Source organism: Monodon monoceros, unplaced genomic scaffold (assembly GCF_005190385.1).
Source record: "Monodon monoceros isolate NGI ecotype Baffin Bay Population unplaced genomic scaffold, NGI_Narwhal_1 Super_Scaffold_22, whole genome shotgun sequence".
Taxonomy (NCBI): domain Eukaryota; kingdom Metazoa; phylum Chordata; class Mammalia; order Artiodactyla; family Monodontidae; genus Monodon; species Monodon monoceros.
In genome coordinates this window covers 85,648,578-85,660,610 of record NW_021703779.1, presented here as the reverse complement: position 1 = coordinate 85,660,610, position 12,033 = coordinate 85,648,578, and the positions used below count along the sequence as shown (strand labels likewise).

The following is a 12,033-nucleotide window of genomic DNA, read 5'->3' as shown; positions in this document are numbered from 1 at the left end:
CTCTAACTACTATTTCCACTGGAAAATGCTGGACACTAGCCGCTGCTAGGGGGACATACAGTGCACGAATGACAGATACCAGAGATATTTCTCCAGTGTAATGATGAAATGAAAATTCCACCTACCAAGTCTCATTTTCATCAATGGGATAGCAGGGAATCCTCTAATTTCTGGATGATTTATGGGTTACACCATGAAACTTCAGAATAGATTTAAATAAAGACATTTGAATGAAAAGCAAGCTCATCTGTGAAGTTACTAATTTGTAAGATTCATCTAAATTTGGGGTCTGCAGAAAGTCTGTCCTTTGAAGCCAGAATGAAAGCCATCCAGCAGTCCCCTCTGATGATCTCAATCGTGTGACGCCTAACACCAGGAGTACAGCCAGGAAGAAGGGATAGTGGTTCACTTAACTAAACTGGTCACAATTAAAGCACTGACCACTTCACTATAGATTCATTTTATCCATCAATTTATAAATCATATTGAAAGCACACTGGCTTTGTTTGTAATGATATGTTTTTAAATTTTAATATACTGCTTGAAAGCTGCTATTTCCTGTGCAGTCAGAAGAAAATATTTTCAGTGTGGTATAAATTAGCTTAAATCGATGAGGCCTCCTTATTAACTAGGAAATCTTGTTATATATACATATATATATTTGTATTTTCTGATTACAAAATAGTGTAGCTTGAATCAATAAAAAAAGGAAGGGCCGACGGAAGCGAACATAAATATATTAAAAATAATAACAAAAATCTCACTGCTACTTGGGATTTTCTTCCCCGCCCCTCCGCTTAATTTTGGTGCAGAGACTGGTTGTGGGAAAGGGTAAAAATTAAGAAAGAGAGGACAGGAGCTTCAGAGCCAAGGAAAGGATAAGACATTTCCCCAAAAAGAAGTATAAGTAATGATAGACCCAGGAAAAGATGCTGCCCCTTCCTGTAATTAGAGAAAGGCAAAGGCAAACACCAGAGAGCCATGGTCACTTCTGGTTTCTGGTATTGTTACAGAGGAAAAGAGTGACAGGGCCCAGTGTGATGGGGGAAGGTACGGGGCAGGCTGGCGCCTGCCGCACTGCTTGTGGGAGTGGAAATTGGGGGCCAGAGCTCACTGGTGACGTGGTCGTCACGTGACCAAGAGCTGCCTAGAGCAGAAGTACTGCTAGTCGCCTCCGTCTGGGTACCAGCCCCCTGTCACACTGCAGGCGTGTGAGGGAAGAAGGAAAGTAGTCCCGGACCGTGCAGATCGGTATGAGCGTGGGCTCTGCTTGGAGGGAGATGGGATGGGAGAAGGCCAAGAGCGCCACGGATCCACGTTCGGGCCGATGGGGGCTGTGTCCCCTTCTCGCCTACTTTCTAAATACCGCCGCCCCCCCCATGCCCATTTTAGTAGAGAGAACTGGCGGACTTCGGGCGGCGGGTGAGGGGAGTAAATGGCTGGTACAGAGACTCCGAGGAAAGAAAGGTTCCACAATCAGGGCACTCGTGTCCCGAGTGCTGCTCCGTTCACCAAGCACTCCGTCCCCTCGGTCCCCCGTCTGTCTGCAGGTTTGTAGATCTGTTGGCCAGTAGGTCGCTGGGGAAAGTCGCGGCGAGCGAAGGACCAAAGTGCCTTGGGACCGTGCAGGTCGGTGTGAAGGTGGGATGAGCCCTGGCCCCTGGGTGGGGGTGGCGGTGGGGATGGCGCAGAGGGGGTGCTGGGATCGGTGCGGGCCGGGTCCGAGTCGCCCCCTCCCGGCCCCTTCTTTCTCCACACCCCCTCCCATTTCAGTGCAGGGAAAGGGGTGTGGCGGCCTTTGCTGGGGAAATGGCGGACGCCAAGGGGGGTGGGGCGGGGAAGCCCGCGTTAGGAAAGTCAGGAGGGTGTGAGAAATATTTTAAACTCAAAGGCTGGAAATTCAGAAAAGCGGGTACTGGGACCTGTGTTCTCAGTACTGATCCATCCACTACACTTTCACTTCCCCAAAGGCGGCTGTCTTTCCATCTGTCCTTCTGCCAGACTGTCTGTCCGTCAATCACTGTGGAAGGCGCACTGACCACAGAAGACAAGAGAAGGAGAAGGAATTTACCTGACTTTGGTAGAGGTTGGTGGGAGAGACTGCCTCTGAGTCTTTGGGGATGGGGGTGTGGTGGAGGAGACTACCTGAGGGTTAGCCTCTCCTGTCACCCTCCTGGCTGTCACAGCCCAGCCCCACCTCCTGCCCTTCTCTGTAGGCCCTGGAAGAGAAATGGTCGGTCCTGAGGGTAGACAGAGGATGACAGAAAAGAACAAAGAAATAGTTGCCAAATAATCCACCTCTCTCAACCAGAACTCAAACTCCACTCTGTCTGCCTGGTGAGGCACAAATCCAGGCACAGCCCAAAGTCCTAATATTATTTTTCACCCATAGATTCATCACAAGAGAGCCTCAGGAGCCTGGGATATAGACTGAAGACGTCTCCCCTGCACCATCATTCAGGTGGAGCCTTAAGAACACTCTTCATTCAGGTGGAGCAAGGCCCTCTCCTTTCCTGCCCCCAGGCTGGCACGGACCTGAGCATGGGCCGGGCTCGGGAAGTGGGTTGGATGGCAGCAGGACTGATGATTGGGGCAGGTGCCTGCTACTGCGTTTACAAACTAACCATAGGAAGAGATGACAGTGAGAAGTTGGAGGAGGAGGAAGAGGAATGGGATGATGAACAGGAGCTTGATGAGGAGGAGCCCGAGATTTGGTTTGATTTCACAACTATGGCTCGGCCCTGGAGTGAGGATGGGGATTGGAATGAACCTGGGGCCCCTGGTGGCACCGAGGACAGGCCTTCAGGTGGGGGCAAGGCCAACCGAACACATCCGGTAAAACAGCGCCCATTCCCTTATGAACGTAAAAATACTTGGAGTGCTCAAAGCTTTAAAAATTTCAATTGTGTTCTTGGCCTCTCCAAGTGCCCTTTCATTCAGGGAAAAGTGTTGTTAGCTCAGCCCAGGGACACTGGTTTTTCATTTAGCCACGATATCAGTAGTCATTTGGCCAGCCTCTCCATTGCTGGAAACACGATCCCTATTCCCGACCCTGCTGTTGAGGCTTTCTGTGCCCTGGATAACTTGAAAGCCAGTGTTGAAAATCAGGGCCAGATTAAGATGTACATCAACGAAGTGTGTCGGGAGACTGTGTCACTTTGCTGCAACTCATTTCTGCAGCAGGCCGGATTAAATTTGTTAATAATCATGACAGTTATTAATAACATGCTTGCCAAGTCCGTTTCAGACTTGAAGTTTCCTTTGATACCAGAGGGAAGTGAATGTGCTGAGGGGCACGTTGTGAAACCCTTGATGGGTTTGTCTGAAAAGCCAGTCTTGGCGGGGGAGTTGCTGGGAGCCCAGATGTTGCTCTCCTTCCTGTCCCTCTTTATCAGGAACGCAAACAGACAGCTTCTCCCAGAAATCCCGGCCTCTTAAATGGCCCCCTCCAACAGGATGGGACTGATCCACCCCGAACCAAAACCCGATCAGTGAACCACACACTTGTGTTCTCAATCAAAGACTCTGCAGTGGGTGCTATTGAAGATCCAGCCTTAGCCAACAGCCATATCTCTGGGTGAAAGTTACACTTGCTAAATCCAGGACCACTCTCTTGTTGGCCAGGCAGGGGTTCCCACAGAGCTTTGAGTAACCTCTTGGTTTTGCAGTCTGCAGGCAGTGCGCATTGTAAATTGCTCCCTTGCGGCCTTCTTCCTGTGGTAAAGGGATCATTTCAGCTGTGTGGTGAAAGGACAACATTTTCTAGCCCGACAAGGGATGCCTTGCCTGTGGTGGTCTCCCTGTCTAAGCTGGACCGTCTTGTGGAGACCAGACCCATATGGGAGCTTGTGCCGAAAATGCATTGGTTGCTGCGTAGGTTGAATTCTTTTTCATTTACTCTCTTTTCTTCACGAGCCTATGGATGGTAAACCTATTCAGCAAAAAATGTACACTCCCCTTCTATGAGTTGTACTGACTCAGCCTCATCCACCAAGTCTGCATTTTTATGTATCACCAATAAAGCTGTGTGCTTTAGCTGGCAAAAACGAGAACATGGTACTTGTCTTTGAGTTTATAGTCTGCGTGAAGAGGAAGCCCAAAATACGTGATCAGTGCTAACTAACTGGGGCGTTTGCTCCTGAAGAATGTCCGCCTAGCAGTGCCCACAGGAGGCAGTGGAAGAGATGGGCTGCAGGGTTCAGGATAAGCTTCCAGAAGGGGCTGGGGGCGGGGCGGGGGCAGGGGAATGGGGTGGAGGGTGGAATTAAGCAGGACTGTTGGGAGGACTAAAGGAGACAGCACCTGTGAAGCAGGCAGCACAGTGCCTGATGCAGAGGAATCCTTCCCTCGATGAAGTTGTCTTTCCTCGCCTGCTGGCCTCTTCGAGAGGAAGGTCAGTATGCTTGAGGTTTTGTCTACACATCCTTGGGGGCCACAGGGCAACCCATCCCTGCACAAGTTAGTGCACAGTTATAGCAGTAACAGTTGCTACTTGCTGAGTGCCTGCTTTGTGTTGTTCTCTCTCCTGAGAAGCAGCTGTGAAACCTACTTCCAGGCCCCCTCCCTTCCTTGGGATGCCAAGCTCAGATTCCTGGCTGAGTGAAAAGGCTTGGCCGTTGCTTCCTCTGGCCAAGGAAAGGCAGAACCTCCTTTCTGCCCTATCCCTGGTACTTCTGTGGGATCCAGGAAGGGGACAGTGGAGGCCTCCGTGGATCCCCGAAGGGGTGGGAGAGCAGATGCTGAGGGGCGTGGCATGGCCATGGCTGGTCCATCCATCAGGAGACATATTCATGCCCTCCATCCAAGCCCCTGGCACCCCTTGGAGGAAAGGAAGAACACAGCCCTGCACACCGAACCACTCCATGAATCTGGGCAACTCATTCCACCACCCCCTCCCAACATTTACAGACCCCTCCCAGCAAGCCTCAGCCCCTGCATCACCAAAGCCAGGTTCCCTGCGTGTTTCTGATGTGTCGTGAAATGGTTCTCTTCCTCAAAGCCCTGGCTAACAGAAGGGACAAGAAGCTTCCTTTGGGCGGTGCTGCTTCTGAGCTCGGTGCCCTCTCCTGGTCTCCCTGGGATGTGACTCTGGGCCACTGCTCCCTGGGCATCAGCTGTGTACAAGTGCTCTGCCTTCTGACTGCCCTCCTCCATATAGAGCATAGTTTTATTTCAAATTTTTAGGTTTTTTTTTTCAATTTTTTCCTCCCTTCTCCTGGAGTTTGGGGAGCAGGTGGGTTGCCACTCTCCTGCTTGTACTCATCCACCCCACAGTTTGGGCTGACTAGTAGTCACGGGTGCCTGCCAGGGACTCTGCCCCTTCCCAGGCCCTGCTGCCTTGATGGGCCAGCATGTGACTGTGGTTGCTGCAACATCACACCCCCAGCAACGTTCACCCCGCTGGGGCTTTGTTTGCTGGCTCTGGGGCTCTGTCTTGTTTCCAAAGAGCTGCTAACGTGGTCCCCCCTTTCTCCCAAGCCAGCCTCAGGTGGGCTGGGCAGTCTGTTTCCCACGCAGGATTGCCCTGCGGGCAGCCCTGCATCCACTTGTCCCAGTGGAGCCTGCTGGCCGATGGTGTCTTCAGCGACACCTTACTGCTCAGCCTCTGTAATCTCAGCCCAAAGGCAGAGCATTTCTCCTTCCTCCTGGCTCGGGGTCCCAAATTAACACGTGCTTCCCTCCTGCTCTGCACTCTGCCGAGTCCCCCGTTTTGAGTCCTGCCACAGGTAGTTGGTCCACCATCTCCGAGGCAGGCATTTGGCACTTTCAGGCCACAGCTGACTCCTATCGCAGGGAGGGCCTCGGAGACCTTCTGCCCATCTCCTGAGCAATTCTGTCACAGGGCAGCCTGCCAGCATTGATGTGTCTCCACGGTGTGGTCTTGGCCCAAGTCAAGAGCCCCTTCTCCATTTGCTGGCACTGCCCTCCCGAAAACACTCCCTGCGTGTGGAAGCACAGGGCTCTGGTCTGCCCTTCATCCCTTTGTTGGTTGCTGTGCCAGGGCAGGAGCCCAGTTCTGCCTACTACCGGGGTGCGGAGGGGGACTTCAGAGGGGGGGCGTGGAGGGGGGGCGCAGGGGGCGGGGCCCTTAATCAGTCAGGGCCTGATTAAGACATTCAGAGGCTTTCAGCACTGGAAAGACTAAGGTGCCTCCTCCCATGCTTAATTCAAAAATGAAACAGCAGGGGACCACCAAGCACAAACTAACCCACCTCTCTTCTGCAACCAAATGAGCTTCTTGCCAGGTTTCCCCATGGCAAACATTAGACAAGGTCATCAAAGCTTGAGCTTGTCACACTCTGTGGGGAGATGCCTGCCTTGATGGGGCCGCCCTAGCCGAAGCTGTCTCTGGTAAATCTGGAACTGCCTCCACAGACTGCCCTCCAGCTCCAGAAAGGGCCTTGGATTCCCTTCTTCTTCATCTCATTATCTTGTCTACACTTTGTGCCTGTAGGTACTGATCTCTGCACTAACTCCCAGCCTGCTACATCTCCTGGGAATTTTGTTATTTGACCCCCCACTGCACCCCTCCCTGCCATAAGTGCAGGCAAGGTTGCAGACATCCAGCTTCCCAGCTGGTACACCCAGTCTCACACAATGCATCCCCACGGGGGCCCTTAGTGCCACTCTCAGAGCAGTTTCAACCACGATCCCCTCACTTTGAAATGTCACCAGGGACAGGCACAGCCCTCACCAAGTCGGTCTCTACGCTGGGCCACCACAGCACCTTTTGGCTAGGAGTGTGACAGCTGTGTGCAGCACTGCCCCCCACCTCCTCCTAGCGGCCACCGGTTGGTCTAAGATGTGATGGGCACTGCAGCACAGTCCTGTGGGGCATCAGTCAGTCCCTTGTCTGCTCCTCATGCTGCATGGATCACCTTACACTCTGTCACTTCCCCCTTCACTTTACTCACGACCTCCTCTTCCCCTGAAGGCTCATTTTCCCTTATTGCCTCTTGCTTTTGCGTGTGGCTTAGGACGGCCTTCCCCACTTCCCAATTACAAAAGGAGTCTCCTATATGGTTTCCTAATTCTTTCATACCTTTCTACTTAAAGGGTTGTCTCAGGGATATACTTGGAATTTCCTGACTCCTTTTCCAAATGGATAACCTGTTAACCCAGCACCACTTATCACTCCATTCTCACGGTATAATTGGTGCATTCTGGGACCTTCATGCACCCAGCTGAGCATCCCCGCTGTGGCTTCCTGCTGTGGAATTCCTCTTGGGGCACAACCCTTTCTCCCAGGAACCCCTCACTGACTCGGGGACCCTCTGCTCACTGGGTGGCCTTGGCAGGTGGGGTGCGTGTGTTGGCAGGGAGGCTGTGTTGGTGCCCGTGAGCAGGCGTCTGCCCCAGGTACCTTCTCAGGACATGCTCTGGCCCACAGGAAACTTAGGAACCCCCAGCCCTGCCTGCTTTAGCACCAAGGGAGATGATGGGACTGTTTTCTTCCCTCACCAAAATTGCCTCATTTTTGTGCGGCAAAACAAGTTGGAGCACACTGTGTTATGCATATTATTATAAACATTTTATGTAATATATTCTGTCATGTATGATTTTAAATTTTCTATTTTAGTAAAAATTATCTTTTTTAAATCATCATATAAAATTGTGTAGTGATACACATTTATAGGCATAACACTTTTTGCCTCCATTTGGATATATTGGGTTTGTATGGGGAAGAGTCAGTAAAAGACTCATTTTTATTTTTCTGTCTTTTGTGCCTTTGGAATTTTGTACTTATATATTTTTTTCCATAAAAAGTAAGTATTATGGGAAATGATTTTTGCTTGTTTGTATAAAAGCTCTTGATGGAACATTGTTTCTACAGTCAGGCTCCTTTGGTGAACTCTCTTATTATATTTATTTTTTTGCCTCTTTTTTCTTCCTGACTTTTTTTTTTTTTTTGCAGTACACGGGCCCCTCACTGTTGTGGCCTCTCCTGTTGCGGAGCACAGGCTCTGGACGCACAGGCTCAGCGGCCATGGCTCATGGGCCCAGGCGCTCCACGGCATGTGGGATCTTCCCGGACTGGGGCACAAACCCGTGTCCCCTGCATCGACAGGCGGACTCTCAACCACTGCACCACCAGGGAAGCCCTCTTTCTGACTTTTTAACTAGACAAACATAGTTTACAAATTATGACAGTTTTATCTCTTATTCAATATTTTATAGCTCATTTCTTTTTCTTATCTCATTGCACTGTCAAGGACCTCCAGAGCATCAGTATTGATGATACAGTGCATACTTGTCATGTTTCTGATTTTAATGTCTGATGTTTCAGCAGTAAGGTTGATATTTGCTGTAAGTCTTTGAATAATATAATATGTCATCTATCTATATAATAGAATTTATAAAGCAGTAAAAATAGGTGAACTAGATCTCTACAGATCAGTCTAGACAATTCTCAGAAACCTAATGTTTAGTGAAATAAGCAATTTGTAGAAAGATACAATATAATGCCATTTATATAATTTTAAGATTATAAAACAATGCTATATATTATTTTGGATACAAAATTAAAAATGGGTACTGAAAGATGCACATCAATTTTACAATATTACTTGCTTCTGGGAAGAGATTGAGGAAAATGTGACCCTAACAATTTTGTACTTTAATTTTGTCTGTTAATAAAGAAATTATAAACAAATACAAAAAAGTGTTAATGTTTGTTGTTAATTATGAATGATTTATATGTAGATCCTCATTATTTTTCTCTGTATTTTTTTTTTTTTTGCGGTATGCGGGCCTCTCTCACTGCTGTGGCCCCCCCCACCGCGGAGCACAGGCTCCGGACGCACAGGCTCAGAGGCCATGGCTCACGGGCCCAGCCGCTCCGCGGCGTGTGGGATCTTCCCGGATCGGGGCACGAACCCTCGTCCCAACCCGCGTCCCCTGCATCGGCAGGCGGACTCTCAACCACTGTGCCACCAGGGAAGCCCCTTCTCTGTATTTTTTTTAATTAAAAAGAAACCTGCATTTTGTGTCCAATACAATGAATTAAAAAACCCTCATCTAGACATATCGCCAAGAAATTTTAGAATAATAATGATTAAAAGGAGACCTTAAAATTTCTCAACGGTAGGAATAAAGCCATCTACCAAGCAGACTGGCATCAGACATGTTATTCATAATACTGGATATGATATGACAATGTATAAATGCCTTCAGATTCTTAGAAAAGATGCTTTTCTCTAGTATTCTACATCTAAACAGACATACCCACATATCAAATCGGTATGTGATGACCATACAGATGTTTTCAGGACTGAAAGTACGCAAATTTTGCCTCTTGTGGACCTTCTCTTAGGAAATTATTTGAACATGGACTCCAAGAAAAGAAGGTAGTAATCAAGTCAAAGGTAAATATGGAATCAAGGAAATGGTTATCACAACTTGGGAAAGCAATAAAGGTTAATTTTAAGACGACAGCTAAACAGCAGGCCCTGGTTTATCAGACCAAAGTGGAGCAAGAAGACAGAAGATTTGGGGTAGTAGGTGAACAAAAGGGGACTTGTTAAAATCAATTGAGAGGTTAGAAGAACTAGAGGGCATGATACAGGCAAATAAGGGAAGAAAAACAATTAGAAGGACCTCTAAGAAAATATTACAGTAATAGCCCCCAATGGACCATGCCTCCTTGTTACCATACCATTGTATAATCCCCTCCCACACTGAATCTGGACCTGGCATGTGATTTGCTTTGGCCAGTTTGAGCATTAGAAAACATGACCCATGAAGAGGCTTGAACAGTGCATTTTCAGTAGGCATTACACTCTTCCTGCTCTGAAACCACCATGTGCCAAGCAGACTAGCCTGCTAGAGGATGAGACCATGTAGAACAGCCATGAACTGTTCTGAGGATCCCTAGGAAGAGCTGCCAGATAAAATTCAGAACTCCCAGTTAAATTTAAATTTCAGATGAACATAAAACATTTTTCAGTATAAGTATGTCCCAAATATTGCATGGGGCATACTTATACTAAAACAATTATTAATTATTTAACTGGAATTCAAATTTAACTAGGCATCCTGTATTTTTATTTGTTACATCTGCCAACCTTAGTCAGAGGAAAATCAGCCCCCAACTGATTTGCCAGCTGACTCCAGTCACATAAACGACCTCAGGCAAGATTAGCAGAACCAACCAGTGCAAATTCCTGATATGCAAAATAATGAGCAAATAAAATGGCTGTTTTAAGCTACTGAGTTTTGGAGTGCTTTGTTAGGCAGCAATCAACAACAGACTTAAAAAAACCCAAAAAGTTCAAAGTGTGTACTTGCTTCAAATATACAGCAAATTAAGGTAAAGAGTGAGTTCAGCATTTGAAGGAGTATAAGGAAAAAGAATCTATTTAGTCTTGAATCTAACAACAGTGTCCTTTAAGTGACTCAAGTCAAGAGCCTTGACCTCGGATTCCAGAACATTTCTAAGTGACTATAGTGGACCAGATTGAAGCAAAAGCTAATCTTAGGTGTCTGTGGGATCTGGCCATGTCACCTAGGATGGTACAGGCTTGAACGAGCTCCTAAGTTACTAAGTAAATATTCTCAGGATAAGTTGCATCCATACCCTGATAAAGTTGATTTATAACTTACACCTAGTTCTACCATACCAGACGACAGTGCATGAGTGGACCATGGCTACATGGCTCCCAGAGCAGTCTGAAGTGACCAAATAGATATAAAGCCAACCCTTCTGCATCCCAAGAAAGACCTACGTTGAACATGTGAAGGCACCTGAGGGAGTCAGGTGGTATCATCATCAAAAGGGTGTCTTCATGGGGTATTGAAAGCAAGGGGAACTTGCCCTTCTAATGGAGAAAATGTTCCTAGTTTTTTTGCTTTACATAGCCATATGTCTATTTCTCTATATCTATCTATCTATCTATCCATCTATCTCTATCGTGAGTTCCAGTTAACTTTTACATTATGTTCTATAACAACCAAGTCTTCCATTAAAGCTTTCTGCCTTCAACTCTATGCATTGAAAATCAATAAACAGTATATACTTTTTATTGAAGTATAGTTGATTAACAATATTACATTAGTTTCAGGTGTGCAGCATACTGATTCAGTACTTTTACAGATTAAAAGTTATTACAAGATAATGGTTATAATTCCCTGTGCTATACAATATATCCTTGTTGCTTATCTATTTTATACATAGTAGTTTGCATCTCTTAATCCCATACCCCTAACTTGCCCCTCCCCACTTCTCTCTCCCCTCTGGTAAACAATAGTTTGTTTTCTATATCTGTGAGTCTGTTTCTGTTTTGCTATATTGGATTATTTTTTAGATTCCACATATAAGTGATATCATACAGTATTTGTCTTTCTCTGTCTGACATTTCACTGAGCATAATATTCTCTAAGTCTATCCACATTGCTGCAAATGGCAGAATTTCATTCTTTTTTAATGAGTAATATTCATATATATATTCATATATAATATTCATATATATATCTCACATATATATATCTCACATCTCACATCCATTTGTCTGTTGAAGAACACTTGGATTGCTTCTTTGTCTTGGCTATTGTAAATAGTGCTGCTATGAACATTGGGGTGCATGTATCTTTTCGAATTAGTTTTTTAATTTTTCCCAGGTATATACCTAGGAGTGGAATTGCTGGATCATATGGTAGTTCTATTTTTAATTTTTTTAGGAACCTCCATACTGTTTCCCATAGTGGCTGTACCAATTTACATTCCTACCAACAGTGTACAAGTGTTTCCTTTTCTTCACATCCTCTCCAACATCTGTTATTTGTAGACTTTTTGACGATAGCCATTCTGACAGGTGTGAGGTGATAATTCGTTTTGATTTGCATTCCTCTAATAACTAGCCATGTTGAGCAGTTTTTTATGTGCCTGTTAGCCATCTGTATGTCTTCTTTGGAAAAATGTCTATTCAGGTCTTCTGCCCATTTTTTGATTGTGTTGTTTGGTTTTTTGATATTGAGTTGTATAAGCTGTTTATATACTTTGGATATTAACACCTTGTCTGTTATCATTTGCAAATA

General features: G+C 46.5%; 1 protein-coding gene across 4 annotated transcripts; it reads left to right on the top strand.

The window, feature by feature from the left end:
• Positions 1-1,132: 1,132 nt before the first annotated feature.
• On the top strand, positions 1,133-4,046 carry LOC114905645 (protein ARMCX6-like). 4 transcript variants are annotated; one of them, XM_029239982.1, is made up of 4 exons: positions 1,133-1,251; positions 1,551-1,629; positions 1,971-2,080; positions 2,393-4,044. In XM_029239982.1, the coding sequence occupies exon 4, from the start codon at positions 2,542-2,544 to the stop codon at positions 3,436-3,438; it is 897 nt and encodes a 298-aa protein (XP_029095815.1). In that variant the 5' UTR covers positions 1,133-1,251; positions 1,551-1,629; positions 1,971-2,080; positions 2,393-2,541; the 3' UTR covers positions 3,439-4,044. The 4 variants fall into 4 exon arrangements, with proteins under 4 accessions (XP_029095815.1, XP_029095812.1, XP_029095813.1 ...); XM_029239979.1 differs by having other exon boundaries at positions 1,971-2,086; XM_029239980.1 differs by having other exon boundaries at positions 1,971-4,046.
• Positions 4,047-12,033: the final 7,987 nt, after the last annotated feature.